This window comes from Callionymus lyra, chromosome 11 (assembly GCF_982586985.1).
Source record: "Callionymus lyra chromosome 11, fCalLyr1.hap1.1, whole genome shotgun sequence".
Classification (NCBI taxonomy): Eukaryota; Metazoa; Chordata; class Actinopteri; order Syngnathiformes; family Callionymidae; genus Callionymus; species Callionymus lyra.
In genome coordinates, this window is record NC_141828.1 from 6,133,393 (window position 1) to 6,158,593 (window position 25,201).

The 25,201-nt window shown below is 40.1% G+C and overlaps 4 protein-coding genes across 4 annotated transcripts; 2 read left to right on the forward strand and 2 right to left on the reverse strand.

Annotated features, from left to right (window-relative positions):
- Positions 1 to 35: 35 nt before the first annotated feature.
- lhb (luteinizing hormone subunit beta) lies at positions 36 to 1,963 on the reverse strand. The gene is made up of 3 exons (XM_087803256.1): positions 1,906 to 1,963; positions 1,170 to 1,288; positions 36 to 278 (listed from the first exon to the last, which is right to left on the reverse strand). The coding sequence occupies exons 1-3, from the start codon at positions 1,961 to 1,963 to the stop codon at positions 36 to 38; spliced, it is 420 nt and encodes a 139-aa protein (XP_087659382.1).
- Positions 1,964 to 2,842: 879 nt separating this feature from the next.
- dnph1 (2'-deoxynucleoside 5'-phosphate N-hydrolase 1) lies at positions 2,843 to 4,400 on the forward strand. The gene is made up of 4 exons (XM_087802182.1): positions 2,843 to 3,011; positions 3,925 to 3,996; positions 4,058 to 4,168; positions 4,234 to 4,400. Exons 1-4 carry the CDS (start codon positions 2,876 to 2,878, stop codon positions 4,347 to 4,349), a joined length of 435 nt encoding a protein of 144 aa, XP_087658308.1. The 5' UTR covers positions 2,843 to 2,875; the 3' UTR covers positions 4,350 to 4,400.
- On the reverse strand, positions 4,380 to 9,898 carry prkn (parkin RBR E3 ubiquitin protein ligase). Its single transcript, XM_087802181.1, has 11 exons — positions 9,822 to 9,898; positions 9,588 to 9,751; positions 9,390 to 9,531; positions 9,183 to 9,301; positions 7,966 to 8,049; positions 7,639 to 7,754; positions 7,273 to 7,409; positions 6,146 to 6,207; positions 5,845 to 6,075; positions 5,652 to 5,769; positions 4,380 to 4,515 (listed from the first exon to the last, which is right to left on the reverse strand). The coding sequence occupies exons 1-11, from the start codon at positions 9,826 to 9,828 to the stop codon at positions 4,412 to 4,414; spliced, it is 1,284 nt and encodes a 427-aa protein (XP_087658307.1). The 5' UTR covers positions 9,829 to 9,898; the 3' UTR covers positions 4,380 to 4,411.
- Positions 9,899 to 14,358: 4,460 nt separating this feature from the next.
- Positions 14,359 to 16,587, forward strand: LOC148069072 (protein phosphatase 1 regulatory subunit 3C-B-like). Its single transcript, XM_087803125.1, has 2 exons — positions 14,359 to 14,499; positions 14,636 to 16,587. Exons 1-2 carry the CDS (start codon positions 14,486 to 14,488, stop codon positions 15,627 to 15,629), a joined length of 1,008 nt encoding a protein of 335 aa, XP_087659251.1. The 5' UTR covers positions 14,359 to 14,485; the 3' UTR covers positions 15,630 to 16,587.
- The last annotated feature ends 8,614 nt before the right edge of the window (positions 16,588 to 25,201 follow it).

Consider the following 25,201-nt stretch of genomic DNA (forward strand, 5'->3'; position numbering starts at 1 on the left):
AATAAAGGTCGTTGAAGGTCATGTGAGGTCAGGGGTCAGAAGTAGAAGCGGATGTCGTTCTTGCAGGATTCTGGCCGGGGACCCGTATTGTAGCATAAGGTCGTCTCCGAGGAACAGTTGCCGCAGTGGCAGCTGGTGGCCACCGGGTAGGTGATGGTGGGGTCGACTCCTGGGAGGCAGTCGGGCAGTTGGACCGTCTCGTAGTGGAAATCCTGGTATGTGCAGACAGATCGTTGTTGTTGGTGGTAGGGGTGAGTGGGGAGACTAGTGAGTGTATCCTGCAGTGAACAAAACAACGGAGGTTACTTGAGATAATGTACATTAGGATCGAACTCAGTTGGCGACGGATCGTTTTAAATAACTTTCATCTCATTTCACTTGAGTTCCACAGTTTAACTTCAATTATCTCCAGAGGGATCCATAAAGTCCTTCCATCCATCCATCCATCTTTCAATCAATCCATCCATCCATCCTTCTATCCATCTTTCCATCCATCCATTCATTTTTCAATTAATCCATCCTTCTATCCATCTTTCCATCCATCCATCCATTTTTCAATCCATCCATCCATCCATCCATGTTTTAATCAATCCATCATTATATCCATCTTTCCATCCATCCATTTTTTAATCAATCCATCCTTCTATCCATCTTTCCATCCATCCATCCATCCATTTTTTAATCAATCCATCCTTCTATCCATCTTTCCATCCATCCACTTTTCAATCAATCCATCCTTCCATCCATCCATCCATTTTTTAATCAATCCATCCTTCTATCCATCCATCCATCCATCCGAGTGCTGGTAAATCTCAACGTGAAAAGTAAAAAAAAAAATTGAACCCCTTCCCAGGGTGAACAGGAAGGGGCTCAGCACGGTGCCTAGTGTGTTGCGAGATATTATGGATACTCTTTTGAAGTATTGTAATATTATTATTGTCTTTTTATCTATACAGTATATGTCAGTTTTTTATTGTCATTTGTTTCACTTACATGTTTTTTTAATTTAGTAATTTGTATTAATTCACACAACGTGCACAGCCTCGGGAAAAACATGTGGAAGTGACTTTAATCGCAAGAACTGATTTTGTGTTTTAAACTATAATCGATTATCTATGAATAATACAGTAGTTTGTTGGCGTGACGATAACTATCGTTCAAAAGACGACCTTGGTGAAGCAGTGCCCGCCACAGATGGTGGTCTCCACCGCGAGGCAGGTCTGGCAGCCTTCCTTCTCGAACGACACTCGCTGCTTGACCGGCTGACAGAGCGGCAGGTTGAAGCTTCCTGTGGGTCCAGAGGAGGTTTGTGGTCAGAAGGGGATCAGAACCACAGACATACGTCATCATGACTTCATTCATTATCTACTCGTGTTATCAGGTGGAGTCACAGGGACACGGAACCTTAAGAAATATAACTATTATTTAATTTTTTACCAGATTTTACTTTGAGTCTTAAATGTACAGAACAAGACTCAATTAAAGGGCTGAAAATTTCACAATAATTAAATGTAATCTAAATAAAATAAAGGTGAGACATGAACTACGGAATAATAAAACAATACGTATAACTTTCAAATGAGTGATTATATCAAATTAAGTAAAAATAAAGGATTAAGTTTATTGTTTATATGTTGAAGAAAAACAACATAAACCACAGAAACAAATCCAACAATCTGTTCATGTTCAGATCAACAAGTATTTACGTTTATCATTTAACTTTCAAGAGAAATAAAACAGGAACGTGACGTGAGAACATGATTAATTAATAAAAAAACGTGATTTATTTGGTGAAATTCATGAATAAAATTCAAAACAAAAAGCAGGAAATTCAAGTTTGACTATAGAATCGAGTTCAAAATTCAAACATTAATAGAAATAGTTTTCAGTTGCAGGTGGTCTCACCTGCGGGCGTCATGAGGAGAACACTCAGGTAGGTGAGGAGCAGAAAGTGGACCTTCATCGTCAGACGGATCGACTGCTCGACACAAAAACATTTAACTCAATTTAACAGTCATTTAATGAACCTTTATTCCTTTATCCCAACATTTGAAACACATTATATATCTTAATACCAGTTTTCTCAACTTTTAAAGATAAATATAGTGTCGTTCAATAAAATGATTATTAAAAAGACATTTTCCTGCTTCATAAATATACTGTTATGACATAAACTCTGAAACATGATGGAAAAAAAGTCATTTATATATGAATTGTGATGTATATTTATGTCAGCCATATATTTATTTTTCTATATATTTTTTAAAGAGTATGATAAGGTTCTATCCCTCTAGAATCTTCAAGATATTGTTTTTATTATTATTATTTTTAAGAGTAATGTTATCTATATAGAACCTTTAAACATCCACAGTCATAAGTTGCTTTACATAAATACATGTTAAAAAACTGTATCATTATAACTATCAATTTAAAAACAAGTATTCAAGCCTCACCTGCAGTTGTGTCCAGGGTCAGGGTCCTCTGAAGACTCGCTCTTATACCTGAGCGACAGGAAGACCGGGAGGTTGTTTCCATGGTAACCGAGTGATGACTTTCTTATCTGCAGGACGTTTGGGATCAGAGTTCTAATCCGGACCCGGTTTACATCCTGGACTCTGTCACATCCTGTCATGTGTCATGAGCTCAGAGCCACTGCTGCGGGTTCTGGGGCCTCTTGAACCTCATTAAACTAACTTAAGAACTTTTATTTATTAACAATATACTCTTTTCTACTCCCTCACCGCCAGAATCTACCTGCAGGGGGCAGCAACCCCCACCGGACAACGTCCATCCAGCCAGTGAGAGAGAGGAGAAGAAGAAGTCGTGTCACTTCCGCCGTGGACGAGTCTTGGCGGGAAAAGGGAGCTGGAAGATCATGAAGATCTACTTCTGCGGCAGCATCCGTGGAGGCCGCAGTGACGCGGTTCTGTACCAGACCATAGTCCGGAGGCTCGGCACGTTCGGAACCGTGTTGACCGAACATGTGGCCGCAGGAGAGCTGACGGAGAAAGGTCGAGACTCGAGTGACACCGTAGAGAAAATAACTTCTTACTTTAAGTACAGTTGAAGCGAATCATCTTCATTATTGTTATTATTATGATCGTATATTATTAAATTATCTGTTTCTCTACGTGGTCTTTTTTATATAAAAAAAATATTATATTATTAATAATATTATTATACGTTTCTAATCGTTTTTTTTAAACTATCACTTAAGAAACCACTGCAGCAAATTATCTTGGCTGTGAAAATATCGATACGCTAATATAATTGTCTTTTTGTGTTTAATTTACTTCAAAAATGTATTTATATAGTTTCTTGCTTTCAAACCACTTTATTCTTCATAGTTTTTTTTATGGTTTATATTTCAATAAAGTTAACAAAATAAACAATTAAATTGACCATTGTCTTACAAAAAGTCACTGTATTTGTTTCTGTTTGTGATGCAATTAAACTTCTTGCCACTAGATGGAAGCATTCGTTTCCCAGTCCGCAGCTAAAGAAACAATAAAATCCCAAGAGATCTGAGCGATGACTGAGGACGAGAGGATACATTGAAGTAGCTTTTAAAGCTGATGTTTGGACATATTTTGGTTTGAAAACAAATGAAAGCGGTTACGACTTCATGAAGAGTCATGTGGTCTGTAAATACTACAACACCAGAGTCAAGTACTGGACAATACTACACATATATCCTTGTTACTACGGTATCACTTCATATTGTATTGTGATACTATTGTATTGCCAATACACACTCCTAGTGTCATGTAGTGGCCGTTTTCTCATAACTTTATCACCAAAAACGAATACTATTGCCTTCAAAAAACTAATGTATGCAACATTATTATTAAACGTTTCTCTTCACTGATGTCCTTCATACGTGACCTTCAGATGTGTGATGTCACTAAAGGTCTCATCCTATAGGAGAACACGTGTCCATGGAGGGCGACAAGTGGATCCACGAGCGTGACCTGGACTGGCTGAAGCAGTGCGAGGGTGAGTCACTTTGAAGGTCCTGTGGCGGGTTCTTGAGTCGATGTGTGGACGGTTCTTCCAGTGGTGGTGGCCGAGGTGACCCAGCCCTCGCTCGGGGTGGGCTACGAACTGGGCCGGGCTTGTGCCATGAAGAAGAGAATCCTCTGCCTGTTTCGACCGTCGTCGGGACGCAGTGAGTTCACTTCCTGTCATGTGACCGCTCACTGCAGTTTAACCTTCTTTTTTTGGGGGGTCCAGCTCTGTCAGCCATGATCCGCGGAGCCGCTGACCCGCTTGTACTGGTCCAAGATTATAAAGAAGAGGAGGTGGAGCAGATTCTGGACCAGTTCTTCAATACCCTGAAAGTAACCTGAGGGTGTTTCACGCTGAATAAAAGTCAATCGTTGTTTAAAAATACGTGTTTATTTTTGAGTTCTCAGCCGAACCAGTGACGACTCATGCAGGTGTTGGTCCAGGTGAGACCGCAGAGCCAGCACCAGTCCTCGCCGCACTGAGGACACTTCATGTGCATGCAGCCCCCTGTGGAGACATGTCGTCCGTGAGTCGTCGGGAGGTTTCAGAGCCGACACCAGCATAACACAACTATGTTGGCCGAGAACTGAAGATGTTTTTGACTCATTATAGCGCTTCAGTCAAACAAAATTATAATTTCTGCTGACGGGAATTTACTAACTGTTCCTGATTTTGTTAATATTTTTGGAAAGAAATGTGATGTAGAAACACTAAAACAAAACGGACAAATTCTGAGGAACAAAATCAGGATTTTATTAATTGTTTCAGAGAATTTTTAAGACTTTGTACATTTGTTTCAGGAAATTGTAATTTTGTGCAATTTTTTTGGGCCACTTTTGATGGCATATATTCAACCAAGAGTTTTACATTTAGCTAAAAAATACAAAGACAAAAATCTAGGACTGAACGATTAATCGCATTTGCGATATATCGCGATATTTAAAAACTATGTTTTGCGATTATTAAAGCGCAGAAGTTGCGATTATATTTAATGTTAATTTCATTTTCGAGCAAAATGACTGCGAGCGGAGAAAGATGCTTTAACAAGTTGATCAGTGACGTGTTTAACAACTTTACATCGTTACATTTGAATCCAGACGTGTGTGTGTGTGTGTGTGTGTGTGTGTGTTCATCAAAGTTACCTTATGACGTCACACAATTCAAATTGTTTAAGTGACAATATTATTGTGTATGACAGGAAATGCACTTAAACACATGAGAAACTGCAAAAATATGCGGTAAGAAAAAGATGAATGACTAGTTTTTTCACTTTTCTTTCTTTGAAGTTTGTATGATTTATTATTGACTCATAAATTTAAATGTTTACACTTGTAGCACGTTTTTACAATAGTTTTTAGTGTTTGCAGTGAATACGTTATGTTTGTTTACAAGTGTAATTAAAGTAACTAAATAAACCTCCCTTTATTTTAAGTATGTTTTAACAAAAAATGCATAATAATAATCGCATAAATAATCGCAATAATTCTGAAAAAAATTATCGCAATTATATATTTTTTCAATAACAGTTCAGCCCTAAAAAATAAATTAACAATGAGATCATATTTGAAAACATTTAAAATTGCATCAGTAAAGCGGCGTTCCAGTCATCACCACCAGGTGGCGCCCTGGTGCCGCTCACTCACCATCTCTCTCCACAGGAAGCGAGCAGCTCGGGCACCTCTTGGTCAACTTCTGGATGACCTGGAGTGACTCTTGCTCCCAGCGACCTCTGACCGCAGCTTCCGACTCCACCGAGAAGTTCTGATGACAGATGACGACGTGTCAATCATGACGTGTCAATCATGAAGTGTTCAATCGTGCAAGGGCGCCGCTCACCTGTGACGGGTCAGCCAGAGGGGAGGGCGACGGACTCAGACACGGCCCCTCGTGGTACCTGAGCCTGCAGGTCCGACAGAAGATGAAGCCGCAGCCGGTTCTGGTGTCACACGGTACCATCCTGCTGCCCTCTGCTGGCAGGAGACCCGCACCGCAGCCTGGCGACGGACACAGGACGCCGCCGCTCGCCAGCAGGTGCTGCTCCGCCGCGATTTGCTGGTACCTCCCATACTGTTGATGACGTCACAGTCGGAGGTCAGGTGAGGAGAAATGGTCAGAAAAAAATTGTGCGTGACGTCACCTGTTCGTCTCCCAAAATATGGAAATGATGAAGCTCTTTGATCAGTGAGTCGTCACATCGAGCTGAGGTGAGATAAAAACAACAATATACTTTAATATCGCAATATTTATTTCCACACTACTTTATAAATATAAACACACTATATATGCACTGGACTCCAGCGGCTTTTAAAGCTGATGTTTGGACATATTTTAGTTTTAAAACAAATGAAAGCAGTTACGACTGAGCACGAGAGGATACACTGGTCTCCAGCAGCTTTTAAAGCTGATGTTTGGACATATTTTAGTTTTTACTATGATACATATTGTATCGCCAGATTCTTGCCAATAAACATCGTTTCTATACAACAACTAATTAACTGAGATCCTGGCGACGACTGAGGATGAGAGGATACAGTGGTTTCCAGCAGCTTTTAAAGTTAAATAAGCTAAATGATAAAAAATATTTTGGTTTGAGAACAAATCAGTTACGACTTCGTCAAGAGTCATGTCGTCTGTAAATACTACAGAGTCAAGTACTGGACAATACTACACATATATCCTTGTTACTACACTATCACAACACCAGAGTCAAGTACCCGATTATACTACACATATATACTTGTTACTACACTATCACAACACCAGAGTCAAGTACTGGACAATACTACACATATATACTTGTTACTACACTATCACAACACCAGAGTCAAGTACTGGACAATACTACACATATATCCTTGTTACTACAGTATCACAACACCAGAGTCAAGTACTCGACAATACTACACATATATACTTGTTACTACACTATCACAACACCAGAGTCAAGTACTCGACAATACTACACATATATACTTGTTACTACACTATCACAACACCAGAGTCAAGTACTCGACAATACTACACATATATACTTGTTACTACACTATCACAACACCAGAGTCAAGTACTCGACAATACTACACATATATACTTGTTACTACACTATCACAACACCAGAGTCAAGTACTCGACAATACTACACATATATACTTGTTCCTACAGTTTCGCAGTTTACTGCCACAGTATCGTGATATTGTCAGATTATTGCGAATACACACCCCTAGTTACTAGGCGTACAAAATACACTTAAACATGAACACACACCTGCACAGGGTAGAGAATATCCAATCACAGGATGGTACACGAACTGACGCTCCTGCAGACGTGTTTGGCAGTAACTTCTGAAGCAGCTCAAGCAGATCACATGCTTCTCTTGACACTGGAAGACCAGGACCGGATCCCTGAGATGAATCTCAAAGTCAGCATCAAAGATGACGTGCATTACATCCGGACCACCGGTGTCAAACTCAAGTGAGGGTCCAGAATCCTTTAGCCGTCCAAGACATGACATATTTTTTTAAAACCACCTCCTCAATAATCTCAACCACCTCCGTGTTTGTCCTCTATCTAGGTTTTGGCCCCGGGGTCTTGAGTCGGACACATGTGATGTGTAGAGTGTGTGATATTTACAAGACGTCGGTGCAGGCGATGCATGGAATCTCTTTCGTGTTCTTGACGATCAGATAAAGTGCCACCGAGACGTCGTCATCCGTCGTCGGGTGGGAGGCACACTTCATGAAGAACTCCTGTAGAAAACACACACACACACGCACACACACACACGCACACGCACACACACACACACACACACACACACACACACACACACACACACACACACACACACACACACACACACACACACACACACACACACACACACACACACACACACACACACACACACGATGAGGTGAACGTTTCACATCAACACACTCAGACTCACAAAACTCTTACCGCCTGCCGTCCATCACAACCTTCTGCTCGACAAACTCCGCTGATGCGAGCAGGAAGAAGAACGTCGTCCCAGCAGTCTGGGTCCTGATGCATGGAAATCAATTAGACGCACAACTCGCAAAAAACTACTAGAGGTGTGTGTGTGTGTGTGTGTGTGTGTGTGTGTGTGTGTGTGTGTGTGTGTGTGTGTGTGTGTGTGTGTGTGTGTGTGTGTGTGTGTGTGTGTGTGTGTGTTGGCAAGAATCTGGCATTACGATAAATATCACAATACAGTGGCAACATTACAGTATATGTTTTTATTATGTATCTAAAGGACAATTAAATCTCTGGCTTGGGACGAGAGGATACAGTTACTTACTCCAGCTGTTTGGACATATTTTGGCTTCAAAACAAATAAAAGCAGTTATGACTGAGGATGAGAGGATACACTGTACTCCAGCGGCTTTTAAAGCTGATGTTTGGACATATTTTATTTTGAAAATAAATGAAAGCAGTTACGACTGAGGATGAGAGGATACAGTGACTCCAGCTGCTTTTAAAGCTGATGTTTGGAAATATTTTAGTTTCAAAACAAATGAAAGCAGTTACGACTGAGGATGAGAGGATACAGTGACTCCAGCTGCTTTTAAAGTTGATGTTTGGACATATTTTATTTTGAAAATAAATTAAAGCGGTTACGACTGAGGATGAGAGGATACAGTGACTCCAGCTGCTTTTAAAGTTGATGTTTGGACATATTTTAGTTTCAAAACAAATGAAAACTGTTACGACTTCGTCAAGAGTCATGTCGTCTGTAAATTCTGCAACACCAGAGTCAAGTACTGGACAATACTACACATATATACTTGTTACTACAGTATCACTATATATCCTATCGTTGACCCTGTACCATGATACATATTGTATCGCCAGATTCTTGCCAATAAACATCGTATCTATACAACAACTAATTAACCGAGATCCTGGCTATATTTCAATATATTCTGATACTGTGGGACATATTTGTACTATTCTATTTTCAGACCACATTACTCTTGATAAAATTCGTAACTGAGTTGACTGTATCCTCTCATCCCCAGTCATTGCTGGGAACTTCATTGTTTTTTTTTTAAGGGAGTCATGACTGCTGCCATCTAGCGGCCAGACGTTTAATTGCAACACAAAAATGACCAAATACCATGAATATTTACATGTCAATTGTAAATAAAAAAAAACACCTTGTCGACCGTCAGCATGGTTTGTTTGCAGCCGTGGCAGCGAACTCGCAGTTTTCCAGGTTGAACAGAGCGACAGGTTTTGCAAAACACAAACAGTGTGTTGACCTTTCGTCTCTCGTCTACGCAACAACACAAACACAATGTCGATCAGAGGCGCGAGTCATGAATCATAAGTAGGTGAATCGTCTCGTATTGTTTCGCACAAACCCAGATCCTCAACCGGTTCTCCAGGTCCTTCAGGTTCTTCAGGTTCTGGTGGACCAACTGTCTTGATGGGAGGTCCCAGGGAAGGGGGTCCCGGGTGAGGGGGCACCACATGGACGGTGCTCTGCTCGGGGAGGTCACACTCCTGACCGAAGGACAAGCGTCACCACTGAAGCTTACGTCACGACCACCTGAGCTCACCTGCAGGGTGGAGGTACTGGGCAGCTCTTTGCCGGCGAACAGAACCCTGAGCGGCTCAGGTCGGACTCCCTGTTGACCCCCCACCAGGGTCTTCAGCTCAGCCACACTGGCCCCCCCCTCCAGCTCCAGGGCGACCCCCGGGCCCCGGTTGTAGCGCACGAACACTGACACACACACACGACACAACGTGAATAACTTAAAATAACATTTTAATTTAATAACTTCTTGACTCACGTATCATTCTCCTTCAATCCAAGGCGCCATCTTTAGTGTTTACGTCCCGGCACTCGCGGTGCACACTGGGTATTGTAGTTTTAGCCAACCGTGTTCCGCAACGTTACAACTTTATTGCAAATAATCTGAACTACAACACAATGAACAAATTCTTTATACGAATAAGTATAAAAGCGTCCGATTGTCATCCAAATTAGATTTGAATGTACTGTAAGACAAAAGTATTAATAAACGTAACATTTGTGGGAAAGAAAATTATATTATTTTCAAAGAGAGAGTGACGGAAAAACCTGTATTTTTGTATTTTTTTTAAATGATTCCAGTGTCACGAGGTGCTCACTTCATAGTTCTTCCCCCAAGCTTTATTTCCTACACAACCTGTTTTTGTTCCAGCTAAATCTTGCATTCTACTTTCTATTCCCATTCTAATTATAAGATAATATAACATGTCATATTGTCAGTATTACATTGAAATTCAGTTTTCTGAAATAATTTCATCTACTATGAACACTGTTGTTATCAAAAGGAGTGTTTAACCTGAATCATGACACACCCCATCATTTAGAAAATAAATGATTAACTCCTTCAGACAGAAGACATAAACTCAAATTATATAAGACCTGCCTCGCCTGCACAGATGATTCCATAAATGTCTGTAAGTCAAATAAGTTCACAGATGTAAGTAAGGTAAAGTGAAATAAGGTGTGGAAGGAATAACATTCAAAGCACAATAAATAAATGAATAAAACATTCGAAAAAGATGGATACTAATAATCCAACATATATTTTAGAAATACATCTTAAGAAATAAACGTTAATAAAGTTGATAAAGAAACATAGTGAGAAAACATTTAAACACTTGCAATACAAGTTTCTGATTCATGATATCTTTGCTATTTTATATCATTTAACTTCCACATTTGCACAATATTTTATTTGTACTTTTCCTTGCTGTGTGTCTCAACATTCTCTGTGTGAGATTAATAAAGTATTTATCGATCAATGACGATGGCGAAGGAGCAATAATACCTGCAATACAAAATGTAAACATGGAGTAAACATCTTCCCAGACAGTAGATGCTTCCTCTGAGTGGATTAAATTCTATTTTGAACGAAGGAATCTGATCTGGCTCACGAGCTCGAGTCTTATGTAGAGCCACAGTGTGGGAGTGAAGGATCTCCAGCAGCTGATCCCGCTGTGGTCCGACCTCATTTCTCCTCTGGTGTCTCCAGGGTTAATGAAGGACAGACATCCAGACATGCTGCATCTGCATGAACGTTTCTCCTCCCTGTGAACTCTGGGACATGGTGCTTGTAAACAGGTGCCCGACAGTCCAGGTCCACATATTTGTGGTGACACAAGATCAGGGTTGTGTTGTTGCGCAACGTTGTCCCCAGAAATTCATCTGAACACAGTTTTACTGACTTTGACATTAATACTACTTTGTGACTTTTTTTTTCAGGAGAAAATAAACTGCAGTGATGTTTTTTCACACCACATTCCACAGATAGAAGAAGAAAAGTGTCTACAGGGAGGGGTCCAGCATCCCTGGTGATGGAGCAGCACTGTGTTTTCGTATAAGTACTGAGCCCACATTTTGAAAAGCCCATGAAATGCCGACATCAAAGGAATTTTCCTTATTGTGTAAACAAATGTACCTGCAGACGTTTTATGACATTACAGTTGCACCTCTCAAACAGCAGGGGGAGTCATAAACAATGTTTTAATCTTACATATTAGGGCTTTGAGGGAAAGTAATGTATAATAAAAACCTATAAACCTGTAAAATTGAAAAATAAATTGAGCTCAAGCTTCTCGATTCCATCCATGAAAACATTGTGTGTTCTACCTTTTGATGTATGATCATTAATACTTAAAAAAAAAGATTAAAAAAACCCTCTCAATTAAAATATTAAATACATAGTCAATATAAAGTTCAGTCTTTGGTGTGTTTTCTGAAATGACTATTTAAAATAAATGTATTGGAGTTGACAGCTACAGCTTAATACACTGTAATCATTTCAATTAAGCTGGTGGAACTGAAAACTTAAATGTATTATTTAATAACAAAATACATAATCCACCACAGTACCTACTGGGGGGTGTGTAAGAATCTGGCGATACGATATTACGAAACGGACAACTATACAATATAATGAAATACATTGTAATACTGTAGTAACAAGGATATGTGTGTAGTATTGTCCAGTACTTGACTCTGGTGTTGTAGTATTTACAGACCACATGTCTCTTGACGAAGTCTTAACTGCTTTCATTTGTTTTCAAACCAAAACATGTCCAAATGTCAGCTTTAAAAGTGTATCCTCTCGTCCTCAGTCATCGTTGGGATTTAATTGTTCCTTTTACTGCGGAACAGGTAGTGACTGCTGCCATCTAACTGCAGGAAGTTTAATTGCAACACAAAAATAAACAAATCCAATGGATTTTTGCATCTAATTCTTAAATATAACAAAATATACAAATTAATTTATTGACAACCGCTTTATCATGGGGTCGGGGTTGTGGGGAGAGTGGAGACTATCCCAGTGTCATAGGGTGAGAGGACACACAAAGACGCACAACCATTCACACACACACTCATACCTCTGGAGAATTTCCCAAAGTTCTCAATTAACCTCTGTATGATTTTGGACGAGGAGAACATGCAAACTCTACACAAAAAGGTTGCTTCGGCCTGGAATCAAACCAGCAACTTTCTTTTCTGTGAGGCGACCGCGCTAACCACTGCACCACCGTGCACCCTAAACTACACAAATTTCATTATTTTTTTAATTAAAAATAAATAAATAAATAAAAAATGATTCTATTTATACAATTTATTCAACTGCAAACTATAAAATAAATAAATAAAACGTAAATTGAGACAGTGTGTTCAAACTGGCTGTATGGATATTTTCTAACCCCCCACAGTACCGACACGTGCTGCAGGACCTGGACCCAACTCTGACCCCATTGGAACTCTTGCGACATAAAATATCTTTTATTTGCAGCTTCATGTTCACTTCTTATCAGCCGAGTCTTTGAAATTGGCTAAAGAAAGATTTGGTGTCGCAAGCTTGTCCCGGGTTGATGCCGATGACCTCGGACGCCTGGACCAGATCACGATGGAAACTCTGTGTTGTCTCTGGATCACGCACGAGTGGCGTGTTCAGAACTTGGACTCGCGAGGTGAGACAGCAGAGGTGTGGCGGCGAGTGTGTGCGTGCTCGGCTGCAGGAGTGTTTTTGTGTGTTCAGTGATCAATGTCTTTGATCGAACATTTGTGGTGAATATGTGACGGAAAAATCAATGTTTAAAAATAGATTCTGAAGCTGTGATCAAAACAAATGGCTTTTCCCATTAAATGTAGTAATAATAAAACAAAATGATCATGTTTTGTGATCCAAATTCATTAAAACATTAAATATATATATATGTATAACATACAGTATATAAAAGCAGTTTCCCCATTTTACTTTAACTCCTGTTGTGTTATCAGTATTATCTTGCCCTTTAAAGTATATACTTTATTGAATATTGTTTTGATTGTTTAAGTGCTTTGTGACCCTGGTCTGGAAAAGTATTATACAAATAAAAATTACTTTCTTACTTACTTTAAATGTTAAACATATGATAATATTGCATTATATTTGTATTGTTGTTATAAAAAAGTAGTGAATTAGTTCAAAATGATTTCATTCAATTCAATTGTATTTTAAGTGTCAAACCATAACAAACTTATCAATAAACTTTATAGCTGAAATACTTTATAAGAGAAGAGAATCACAATGATCAATAGTAAAAAAAAAAATCCTTTTAACAGGCAGAAAACCTGGAGCAGAACCAGACTCGGCGTGGACGACCTCCTTCTGTGACTGGTGGATCGTCTTAATGTCAAAGAATTTACAAAATGGATGAAAATATATAACATATAATAACAACTACGCTTGAGGTGCCAAAAAATCAATATAAATAAAGTTGACAAGAGGGATTTCTTCTTGTGAAAACAATATTAAAATGCTTGAAATTTGAACCTGACGTGTATAAAACTCCTCCTTAAACAAACCTCAAGGTAAACGTCATGCAATGCAATACTATGCAATAGTTTATATAACATATTAACAAACACAACGATTTAAAAATCAATATTTTTAGGTTGTCCAACGATGTTTTGGTATAATAATGATACTTAATAGTTAATAAAACATGTTAAAGCCTGGGTTTGATGTTTCTATTGTAGTTCAAACAATCTGCTGTTTTAAATAAATTAAAATAGTTCAAAAATAGACTGAAATTCTTTCCCTTATCTGCCGCGTCACGGTTGATACTCCACCTCGCCAGCAGGGGGCGCGCCTGCACGCAGACCGCCGCCTCGGAGGCCCACGAGGGGAGCACTCGTCGATCAGCTGGCTGTCAGCCACAGCAAACCTTCTCCCATTGGCTGGCGGAGAATCGCGCCTCCGTTCCATTGGCTCCCCGGGAAACCACGTGAACCGGTATGCAAATGGTCTCTATGAGAGTTGAAATCCCGCAGAGGAAGCAGCGAGAGCGAGACTGAGAGCGAGACTGACCCGGCGTGGACCTGTAGCTGCGTCACCACTTCAGAGTCTCTTCTGGGACTATTCGAGGCACTTTTCATGCGCGCCCGCGGATCCACGCATCCATGAGTGCGACCAGGTGAGTCCTCGACGGTTGGTTGAAGACTTTTCATTGAGATTCTGCGCGAGAAGCGAAGAATCTTTAAAGTTCTTCATAAAAGTGTGTTTTTTTTGGTTTTAAAGTGTGTGGTTCTGACGGTGAGATGTTCCCTCAGTGTCCTCAGCTCCTTCAGCCCGTCCATGATGCCAGGCCCGGTCATGCCAATGGATCTAGCAATGAGGTTTTACATAAGCCACTCCCCGCCTCCTCTGCGGGGCTTCCTGAGCTCCTACGAGGACCTGCACTGTGCCAAGACCCAGGTCAAGAGGGCCTCGGGCCAGAACCAGCGGCTCTACAAGCCCCTGCGCCCGTGCCTGAGCAGCCAGCAGAAGGACCAGGACTGCTGCGACGGCTGGAGCGCCAAGTCCAGCAAGAAGAGGGTGGTGTTCGCCGACTCCAAAGGCATGTCCCTGACCGCCATCCACACCTTCTCCAAGTTCGACGACGACCTCTACGGGAAGAAGAACGCCGCCGGCGCCGACGACCTGCAGTTCGACATGAGCGACCTGGAGGCCGCCACCATGGACCTGAAGATCAGCCCCGTCCGGAGCCTGGTGTTGGACTTTAAACAACCTTCCGCCGACTACCTGGACTTCCGGAGCCGCCTGATCCAGAACATGGTCTGCCTGGAGAACTGCTCGCTCCAGGAGCGCTCGCTGACCGGCACCGTCAAGGTCAGGAACATTGGGTTCGAGAAGGCGGTGCAGGTCCGGTCCACCTACGACTCGTGGGTGAGCTTCACGGACGTGGAATGTACCTTCATGAACAACATCTACGGCGGTCAGGACATGGACACCTTCGCCTTCGTCATGGACCTGCCCTCCTTCACGCCGCCGCAGAACCGCATCGAGTTCTGCATCTGCTTCAAGGTCCAGGGCCAGACCTACTGGGACAATAACGACGGGAAGAACTACGTGGTGAGGCACGTGGGGTGGAGCGGCGAGGACCTGGACGGCGCCGCGCCTGACAAACACCGGCCCATGGAGCAGAAGAACGTGAAGCTGCTGGAGATGGACTTCGACCAGTTCGGGAGTCCAAGGATGTCCAGCGGACTCTTCCCGGGCTGGCAGAGCTGGGGTCACATCGACAACACCGTCCCGTACTGGTGAACCCTTCCAGGCCCGGCGAACCACCCTCGAACTGAGTTTCTGTGATGACCCGCTTTCTGCCGGGCCCTGACCAGAACCAGAACCCTCTGGAAGAACATTAACGTCTCAGAGAAACTCTTTGTAAAGGCGAAGCGTCTGAACCTCAAACTGGTACGACGTGACCTTCGCCTGACCCCCGGAGAAGGCCGACCAACATGTCCCGGTCCACACCGTGACCACGTCCTCGTACCAGAGACTCAAAAAAAAGTCAAAAACCCTGATGAAAAAGTTGTGTTTTGATGATAAAATCTCACAGTCGACGGGAAACGCAGACTTTAAAACCGCACTTTGAACGCAGCATCAAAATAACCTTTAGATGTCGAACTAACTTTTGGTGGATGTGACAATTTTTTAACGCTCGTGTTACGGACGTAGCCGCTAGCTTAGCGCAGGTGTTTCCGGGCCCGAGATCTCTCGACCTCTGGGTCACGCAGGTCAGAGGTCGAATTATTTAGACGGATCAGGAAATAAGATAAGATTAACCTTTTATTCGTCCCACAGTGGTGGATGTGTGGGTTGAAAAGCGTGTAAACAAAGTAATGACGACATCAGTTCTACGTTTAGGAGTGAAATCCGTCCTTCAGGTTTGGAAGGAAAAGCACAACGAAGTGATAAATTAAGAAAAGCCTTAATTGTGTGATTTATTTTTTTTACTGCAAGTGTTGGTGTGAAAGAGAAGGTCGGGGGAAGCAGCAATAAGAGGCGTCGCAGGGTTTCTGTTCCGATGGTGTGTTTTCGTGGAGGTCGAAAAGAGAGAGAATGTCGAAACAGGATTGTGTTTCCTCACAAGTGCAATTGTGCGAAGAGTGTGCGACGTGTGCACCGCTTTATTTTTGTAATATTTTTATGAAGATTTGACTTGAAGGTTTTAAAACATTGTCGTCCTTTTCTCAAATAAATTTGTATATTGAACAATGAACGACTCTTGATCTTTCAAATGAGCTTTTTTCATAACGAGCCTGTCCCAGCTGCTCGGGGCGAGAGCCACGAACGGCCTACATCACAAACAATCACACACACTCACTACTACGTAAGTATTTAGTGTCTTTTCTTGGTCTTAAACAGTAGTGGGAACGAATTCAAAGAATACTTGTTCCAGCTCAACCTGCTGCTGTGGTGGACACATCAAGCCCCCCCTGCTTCGGACGGAGGTCGAGATGGATCGGAGGAGAGAGAAATTATGATTTTGTCGCTCGGAACAAATAACAAAATGTAAGACAAAGAAGACCCTCAAAGAGTTGCAAAATAAAATTTCACAATGCAGTTACATTAAAATAATGTTACCTCATGTCATTTTCCTTTTCAAATCTGGATTTTAAGCACTAATACTACGACAGAGAAGTCTGAGAAAAGATTAAAGTCTTAGGAAAATACTTTACTTCGAGATTAAAGTCATAGTAAAATACTTTCCTACAAGATTAAAGTTGTATGCAAATACTTTGAGATTAAAGTCATAAAACAATACTTTATTAAGAGATTAAAGTCGTAGTAAAATACTTTACGAGATTAAAGTCATAGTAAAACACTGTACTACGAGATTAAAGTTGTATGAAAATACTTTTTAGGAGATTAAAGTCATAAGAAAATACTTTATTACAAGATTAAAGTCATAAGAAAATACTTTATTACAAGATTAAAGTCGTAAGATTACATACTTCACTATGAGATTAAAGTAATATACTTGATTAGGAGACTGTAAAAAAAACTTAACTAGGAAGTGATGGAAGAGGATGTGATGTCGTGGAGGAGAGACAGTCGGGACCAAACATCCACGACGTCCTTTAATAAATAAACGTATTTAATATAGTATTGTACGTAGAAGCATTTATTAACAGCGCCGTTAGCTAGCAGGTTTAGTTGCTAGTGTTAGCATGAACTTGTTGCCTTCACTGCTGATGTTTGTAAACAAAGCGTCAAATAAAGAGTATGAATGAGGAGCGAACACACTTCTCCTGACACAAATACACAACTGGTGTGTGTGTGTGTGTGTGTGTGTGTGTGAGAGTGAGAGAACGTTAGCATAGTGTGGATTGAAAATGGCGACATTACACAAAATCACTCCTGGTCAGATGGGATTAGCAGATAAGACACAACACAGTGAAGGTTTTAATCCGATCACGTCCACCTCAGTGTGTCCTCCATGTGTGCTTCTGTGCACGAGTGTGAGTCCTTTGTGTGTCTGGTGTGTGTGTCTGCGTTTATATCCAAGTCACGATGACTCAGCGACGCACAAGAAGGAAGAAAAGATCCGACATTTATCAGACAAAGTTATGTGTAAATAAATGTAGAGACGATTTTGACGTCCAGAGGAAGTTTGGACGGAGAGAAGGAAACGAGACGTTGTTGATAAAGTGTTTCTCGCTCGACATCCAGACGCTCACGACGAGAAGAGGAAACGAGAAGAGAGAAAGAGAAAAAGGTCCAGAGGGAAAGTTCACAGAGTCTTTGAGAAACAGTTTAATGGTCGAATCAAACCTTCAATAAGAGCCAGAAAAACTCAACATCTGCTGGAAATTATCAGGTTAAAAAACAATAAATCAGTTTGACCTGTTGAGATGAAAAAACAATATCTTCAAAAAATAAAATACTTTTGATGTTTAAGGTGGATATAAAACTTTGTGCTTATAATTGTATTAAAGATCTCTATTACAAATATTTAAAACCTTCTTCTCTCTCGTGACAACAGAAAAACTACTGTCCATCACGGATGATTGACAGTCATCGTCTGAACACTGTCATCAGTGAACAGAGAAGCAGATGGAGCACGAATGCTCCTCCCATGATGCAACACTAATAGACTCAGGGACTCATTCATTCCTCGTGATATTAGATTGTTTAATTCTGAGTTTGGAGGCAGAAGTGAAAAGATGATATTCTATGTTAATCTTTGTATCATTTTATTTTTCTTTGATCTATGTTCTTTATCTTTAGACTTACATTGTTCCATTTTGCACTTGATTTGTATTGCCCTCTGTTCTTGTTATTGTTATGCATCTATCATCTGTGTTGATGCGAGTTGGAAAAACAATTTCCCGAAGGAGACCTCCAGAGGATCAATAAAGTTCAACTATCTATTCTTAACCAAACTGAAGGTCGCGAGCCACGACAAACTGGAAGCTTCACGAGTCAAAGATCAAGATTGTGTTGATGTTTATTACGGGTCGAGCAAACGTGAGTCGCCCTCGCGTGCAGATCCTGTAGGTCAAACATTAATGAAGACCCTCAATGATGCAACCGCTGTTGACAACAGGTCAGTTATGATCGTCAATAATATTCATGGATGATTCCTCCTCCGTCAACTTTATACTTCCTCACAGGTTATCTTCTTTCAACCTGAGCTGAGAGTGAGAACAACTTCATGAAGGAGATTATTTTATTATTATTATATTGTTTAGATGTGTCGGGAGAAGCTTCTATCATCAGACGTGATGATTGTTCTTGATGTTCGTCCAAAATCCTCCACCATGTTTAATCTGTTGATCAAAAATCACAGCAGGACGACTTATTTGTCTACGAATTATCATCTGTTTGACCTCTGCTGTGTTTGCTGCACGTGACACACACACATGTGGACACACACACACAGCATGTATGTTTTAAACACACAAACATGTATGTTTTTAACACACACACACAGCATGTATGTTTTAAACACACAAACATGTATGTTTTTAACACACAGACAGACATGTATGTTTCAAATATAAACACCCACACACGTATGTTTTTAACACACACACACTCACATGTATTTATGTTTTAAACACACACACAACATGTACGTTTGAAACACACGCACACACACATGTATGTTTTAAACACACAAACATGTATGTTTTTAACACACACACAGACATGTATGTTTCAAATATAAACACCCACACACACGTATGTTTTTAACACACACACACTCACATGTATTTATGTTTTAAACACACACACAACATGTATGTTTTAAACACACACACACACACACACACACACGTATGTTCTAAACACACACATGTTTTAAACACAGATATTCAATATTTTATCAATTTGTCCTTTTATATTTTATATACAACTTTATGTCTTTTTGACTTGAAATCTCAAATGTTACCAAACGTGGGAAGAAAAAAATCCATTATCATATAATAATAATAATAATAATAATAATAATAATTTGAAATTATGATAATCATAATAACAATAATAATCATAATAATCATAATTGTGATGATGATGATAATAATGATGATGACGATGATGATGATGATGATGATGATGATGATGATGATGATAATAATAATAATAATAAAAATAATAATGTTTTAATGTGCAACATTACTGGGACAGTTTTGTACAATGTAATGAGTTTACACCGCTGTCAGCAAATAATAACAAAATATGAAATTAAAAATATATATATATATATTTAAAAATATATAAATATGATTGACAACCATTATGTAAAATTAAAATATATGAGTATTTTGATTGGGATTCATTATGTTAAATGCGTTTATGTTTCTTCCCAGAGTTAAAAACATACAGATGTTGATTTGTCTGTAAGTGTGAACTTGATGAGGCTGTTCAGGGTTTAATTACAAAACAAACAGAAATAATACGTTATATCAACAAGTTTTCAAACGAAATTAAGGAGAACTACAGAACAAGATTTTAAATAAATAGACAGGTTTATTTAAGGATGTCCGGAGGGAGGGATCGACCGAAGGCTCTGGACCACGAGGTCCAGCTGGAGGAATGGAGTGACTCATGGATCCTGCAGGAACCAGAAGAGATCATGGAGGTCAGAGATGGTCGCAGCAGATATTCTTCTGACTCAACCAACGTTTAGTCAGTCACGCTCCATTATGTAACCTCTTGATCCATGTTTGACACGTGAACTGATGCGTGATCAGGTGTTTTTTACGATTGTAAACCATATAGAAAGAAATGAGTTAAGATCCCGAGGTTCAGTTGCTGCTGTAGATGAAACGTTCGGCTCTGACTCGTCCGAGTCTGTCGCAGTAATCTGGTCAATTCGGCCTGAGATTGTGACGTCGCAGCAGATTAAGAGCAGAGAACGCTCTCCTCACCCCGGATTACGCAAGGGGTCGAAAAATATATTTATTTTTTAATAAACTCTAAACCATTGCTTTCTTCACTGAGTCTTCGTTGATGTTGCAGATATTATGATGTTTTTGTTATGGTTAGAAATGTTTGTAATACTGTGAGTTTTGAAGGTTTATTCAGAGGTTTTTTTTAATGTTCAAATGCTGTGCTTGTGTTTGTGTGCGACTCTTCATCCTGCAGCAGTTTTCACCATAGATGGTCACTGAGACGCCAGCACAGGTCACAAGACACGACTCTCTCAGAAGAAAAGAAACTCACTCTGGAGGATCGGACGCTCGGGGCGTCTCACCCAGAAATAGTGTCTAACAAGAGAGCAGAGGTTTAAAAAAAAAAACAGTTAAAAAGCAGACGGTTCTGAAGATACAAATGATATTTATTATGACTATGTTTACATGATCTAAGTGTTTGTCGACTATTAAAGTTTTGTTAATAATATTCACATCCGTACTGTTTAAAAATATGTCTTAAGTTTACTGGTAATACACAACGATAATCTCAACAATGTGTTGGATAGTATTTCTGAAACATATGACTTCCCTAAAGGTGGGTTTTCTTGACCCGTCACCTGATCACACCTGCCCTGTCGCTGTCACTCAGGTGTGGCGCCCCCTGTGTTCATTTAGAGCGACAGCACCTCAGTGAAAATATAAGTACTACATAAATACATTAAACGAATATTACCCCTAACTACATACAAATGTTTGAACATATATTGTTTATTTTTGTTGAGAATCTTTGGATGTTATTTTCCACTTTAGGTTTTATTCTTATATTTATTAGTAGACAGTCAAAATTGAGAAATAAAAGTGATGTTTTTTACGTTTGCCAGCATCAAATATGCCGTTCTCCACGAATGCAGGTTACACTTGTGCTTGATCTTCTAACCAGGTCACAGGGCATCAGATATGATATCAAAGAGGCGCAGAAACCTTGCGATAACCTGGACTGGGCTGCTCTTAAAAATAGCCTTTATCTGTGACTGTAGATAAGCCTCAGGGTGCGTGAGAGTCAATCAGTAATTTGAAATGTCCGTCGTGAAGTTCCTGAGATCCCCACTTGGTTCCGGAAGAGTGAAGCCAGTGAAACACCAGAGATGATGGACGTCAAAGACACTTGTTTATCTGGGAATTATTTCTCGTTGCATCTCGATTTACAATCTCTCCACCAATAAAGATATTTCACGATGGGTTGTTTCAAATAAAGGACAGAGATTCGGCCTCTTGAGAAAGATTTGAGATGCCTGTTGAATTTCGGAGACTTAAACCGGTAAAACTTGCAAGCTTTTGAGTGCATAGTCACATACATACATCCAGGGTCACGGCACCAAGTTGTTAGGGTTTTGTTCCGATGGACCGACCCCGACCCAGTCTCGATACATGGTTTTGGTAAAGAAGGACAGACACAGGAATGAGTTTAATAGAAAAAGTTTGTTTCGTGAAATATATGCAAAAGTCAGAGAAGCAACTCACATGATTCATGGACGTTTAGCAAAGCAGACATCTATCGCAGAGACGTCTTCGAGTGCCCAGCGCAAAGTTCTAATGAAATGTCGGATCTTTTATAGTACTTATATTCAGGTAAACGCCTCTAGTCATTTGTGTATATGATTGGTCAGTAAATATAAACACTTGTCTTCTAAGATGGCCGTGCCACGTGGTGGTTGTGGAGAGTTCCCGCAGTTTGATGTCTTGTTTATCAGTTGACTTACGCAGATGTCTGTCCTTGTCCTTGACTAGCTGGCACCATTGAGAGGTTGTTTTGTCTTTCTCTGTGTGACTGTAGGTTTGACCTGAGCTGACAAATATCTGAGTACATGGATTTTAAAGAGAGGCAATGATTATTTAATATGAATTAAATATGAAAGATAATCAGTTAATTAAGTCAATCAAGTTAATCATCGATTACATTAAAGTTGTCATATCTTTACAGCAGTATCACATTAATACTTTTTGGTGCCAGATTGTAACCTGAAGACTTAGTATTTGATACATCACAATAAGCAGTACTAATATTTTTATGCTCTGATCAAGTGACATAAAACTTCCAGCTGTTTAGATTCCAGTTGCTATTTATAGCATCATATGGGACTGAAGCGATGAATGTCGCTGGTCCTTCATTCTTCAGGGATCAGCAGAAGAACCAGACCGGCCACTGACTCGTCGGCCACTGACTCGTCGTCCACTGACTCGTCGTCCACCGACGCTGGAATTTTAAAGAGCCTGAAGAAGCAGCCGCTAAATGTCGCTCTCGTAGAAAAAAAGAGAAACAAAGTGATAAGAGAATGTGGAACCATTAACACAATAATGACACACAACAAACAAAACAGTGTAATTGCAGGTTGTAAGTCATGTTGCTTCTTGTCCAGGAAGTTTATATTTTTTGGGGGGTATTTCAGCCAATTGGTTATTATTGTGTTGCTGAAGATAGTTGCCTACGTTAAGAGCAGCCTTTAAACAACAGTTAAATATTTGTACAAGATACGACAAAAAATGTATAAAATCCGCAACATAAAATAACGTCAAAATGTTACATATTGCTGCTTTAAAAGTAATACAACATGTTCATATAACTGAGACTCTAAGTAAATCTTGAACTGTTTTAAAATGTGGGGAAAAGCAGAAAAAAACAATGAATCCATCTTTTGTTTCCCGACATCGCACCTGAAGCGAGAGAGTGATGTCATCACGACAGACTTTTACTCTCCAGAACATTCGTTTTTCCATCCCTGGACCTTTTTGGAACTTCTATAATAAATCTTAAGGCTGAATCGAATGTGGAAACAAACTGAGATCATTTGTGCTGAGAGTAAATGGAGCCTCTGAATGTTCATGTTGTGTAGTCACCGGTGAAATGACTATTGAACACAATGTGTGCGTTTTATCTACAGAACTGGGTGGCACGACCTACTTTCATCCAGGGAGGCGATAAGTTGCGTAAATCAACTGATACTTTACGAGGCAATAAATGCTTTGAAAGTGAACATAAAGTAATATTTTTACTGTAAAGCAGCTGCTGTGTGACACGAGGAGGAAGTGGCTTGAAAAAAAAATTATATTTATATAGCGCTTTTCCAGACCAGGGTCACAAAGCGCTTAAACAATTAAAACAATACTCAATAAAATATATACTTTAAAGGTCAAGATAATACTGAGACAAACACATGCATTCCAGAAAATCAAGGAAAAGCCTGAACAAATAAAAGTGTCTTCAGATGTTTCTTGAAGGAGTCAGTAGATCATCAAACACAGATGTTTCTTGAAGGAGTCAGTAGATCATCAAACACAGATGTTTCTTGAAGGAGTCAGTAGATCATCAAACACAGATGTTTCTTGAAGGAGTCAGTAGATCATCAAACACAGATGTTTCTTGAAGGAGTCAGTAGATCATCAAACACAGAGATGTTTCTTGAAGGAGTCAGTAGATCATCAAACACAGATGTTTCTTGAAGGAGTCAGTAGATCATCAAACACAGATGTTTCTTGAAGGAGTCAGTAGATCATCAAACACAGATGTTTCTTGAAGGAGTCAGTAGATCATCAAACACAGATGTTTCTTGAAGGAGTCAGTAGATCATCAAACACAGATGTTTCTTGAAGGAGTCAGTAGATCATCAAACACAGAGATGGTTCCAAAGCTTAGGAGCAACAGTCTGGAAGGATTTCTCTCCTCTGGTCCTGAAGTTCAGGAACCATCAGTAGATTCTGATCCACAGACCTCAGAGCCCGAGCTGGGGTGTAAGTCTGGATCAGATCACTGATGGAAGGTCTGACCATGAATAGATCTGAAAGTAAGAACCAGCATTTTAAAATGATCCTGAAAGAAACTGGCAGCCAGTGAAGAGTTTTAAGGATCAGAGAAATGTGAGTTCTTCTACTAGAGCAGCTCAGAATTCTGGCTGCAGAGTTTTGTATGAACTGCAGCCGAGAAGATCCTTCTGGTTTAGACATGAAAACAAACTGTTCCAGTAGTCCAGGCGAGAAGACACAAACACATGGATTATAAACTCCAGATCATGTTGTGACAACATTTTCCTAAGTTTAGAGATTTTTCTCAGTTGGAAGTTTCAACTTCATAAAGATAAAGCTACTAAGGGTGGTCATAATGGGCACAGTGGAGATGAAGGATTAACCGAGACCTGGCCTGGTCCAGATCAGTGGTCGTTACTGTCATGGACCAGGCTTTGGTTGAAAACAGTAGAAATAAAAACCAAATGTTCAATCTTTAAAAATACATAATGCCGAGTCAGCAGGAGCCCTGAAAACAACATGGTCCCATATAGTGTGAGCCTATTTGAACTACCGAACTAGCCACTCTAAGTAGGATTATATGTATGATTTTAACTCCTTATTCACCTTTTAATAGTAAATATAGATCACATACAAGAGTAGTTCCGCTCTGTTCTTCTGTAGCTGCCATTA

What these genes read in the sequence shown, in the direction of transcription:
- dnph1 (XM_087802182.1), top strand. Translation starts at nt 2,876, where the DNA reads ATGAAGATCTACTTCTGCGGCAGCATCCGTGGAGGCCGCAGTGACGCG. An exon ending in CTGGCTGAAGCAGTGCGAGG is followed by an intron (nt 3,997 to 4,057) that starts GTGAGTCACTTT and finishes CGGTTCTTCCAG; the next exon opens with TGGTGGTGGCCGAGGTGACC. An exon ending in TCGACCGTCGTCGGGACGCA is followed by an intron (nt 4,169 to 4,233) that starts GTGAGTTCACTT and finishes TGGGGGGTCCAG; the next exon opens with CTCTGTCAGCCATGATCCGC.
- lhb (XM_087803256.1), bottom strand. Translation starts at nt 1,963, where the DNA reads ATGAAGGTCCACTTTCTGCTCCTCACCTACCTGAGTGTTCTCCTCATG. An exon ending in TCTCCTCATGACGCCCGCAG is followed by an intron (nt 1,289 to 1,905) that starts GTGAGACCACCT and finishes CTGGACCCACAG; the next exon opens with GAAGCTTCAACCTGCCGCTC. An exon ending in GCGGGCACTGCTTCACCAAG is followed by an intron (nt 279 to 1,169) that starts GTCGTCTTTTGA and finishes TGTTCACTGCAG; the next exon opens with GATACACTCACTAGTCTCCC.
- prkn (XM_087802181.1), bottom strand. An exon ending in CCAGTACCTCCACCCTGCAG is followed by an intron (nt 9,532 to 9,587) that starts GTGAGCTCAGGT and finishes TCCTTCGGTCAG; the next exon opens with GAGTGTGACCTCCCCGAGCA. An exon ending in GTTGTGATGGACGGCAGGCG is followed by an intron (nt 7,755 to 7,965) that starts GTAAGAGTTTTG and finishes TGTTTTCTACAG; the next exon opens with GAGTTCTTCATGAAGTGTGC.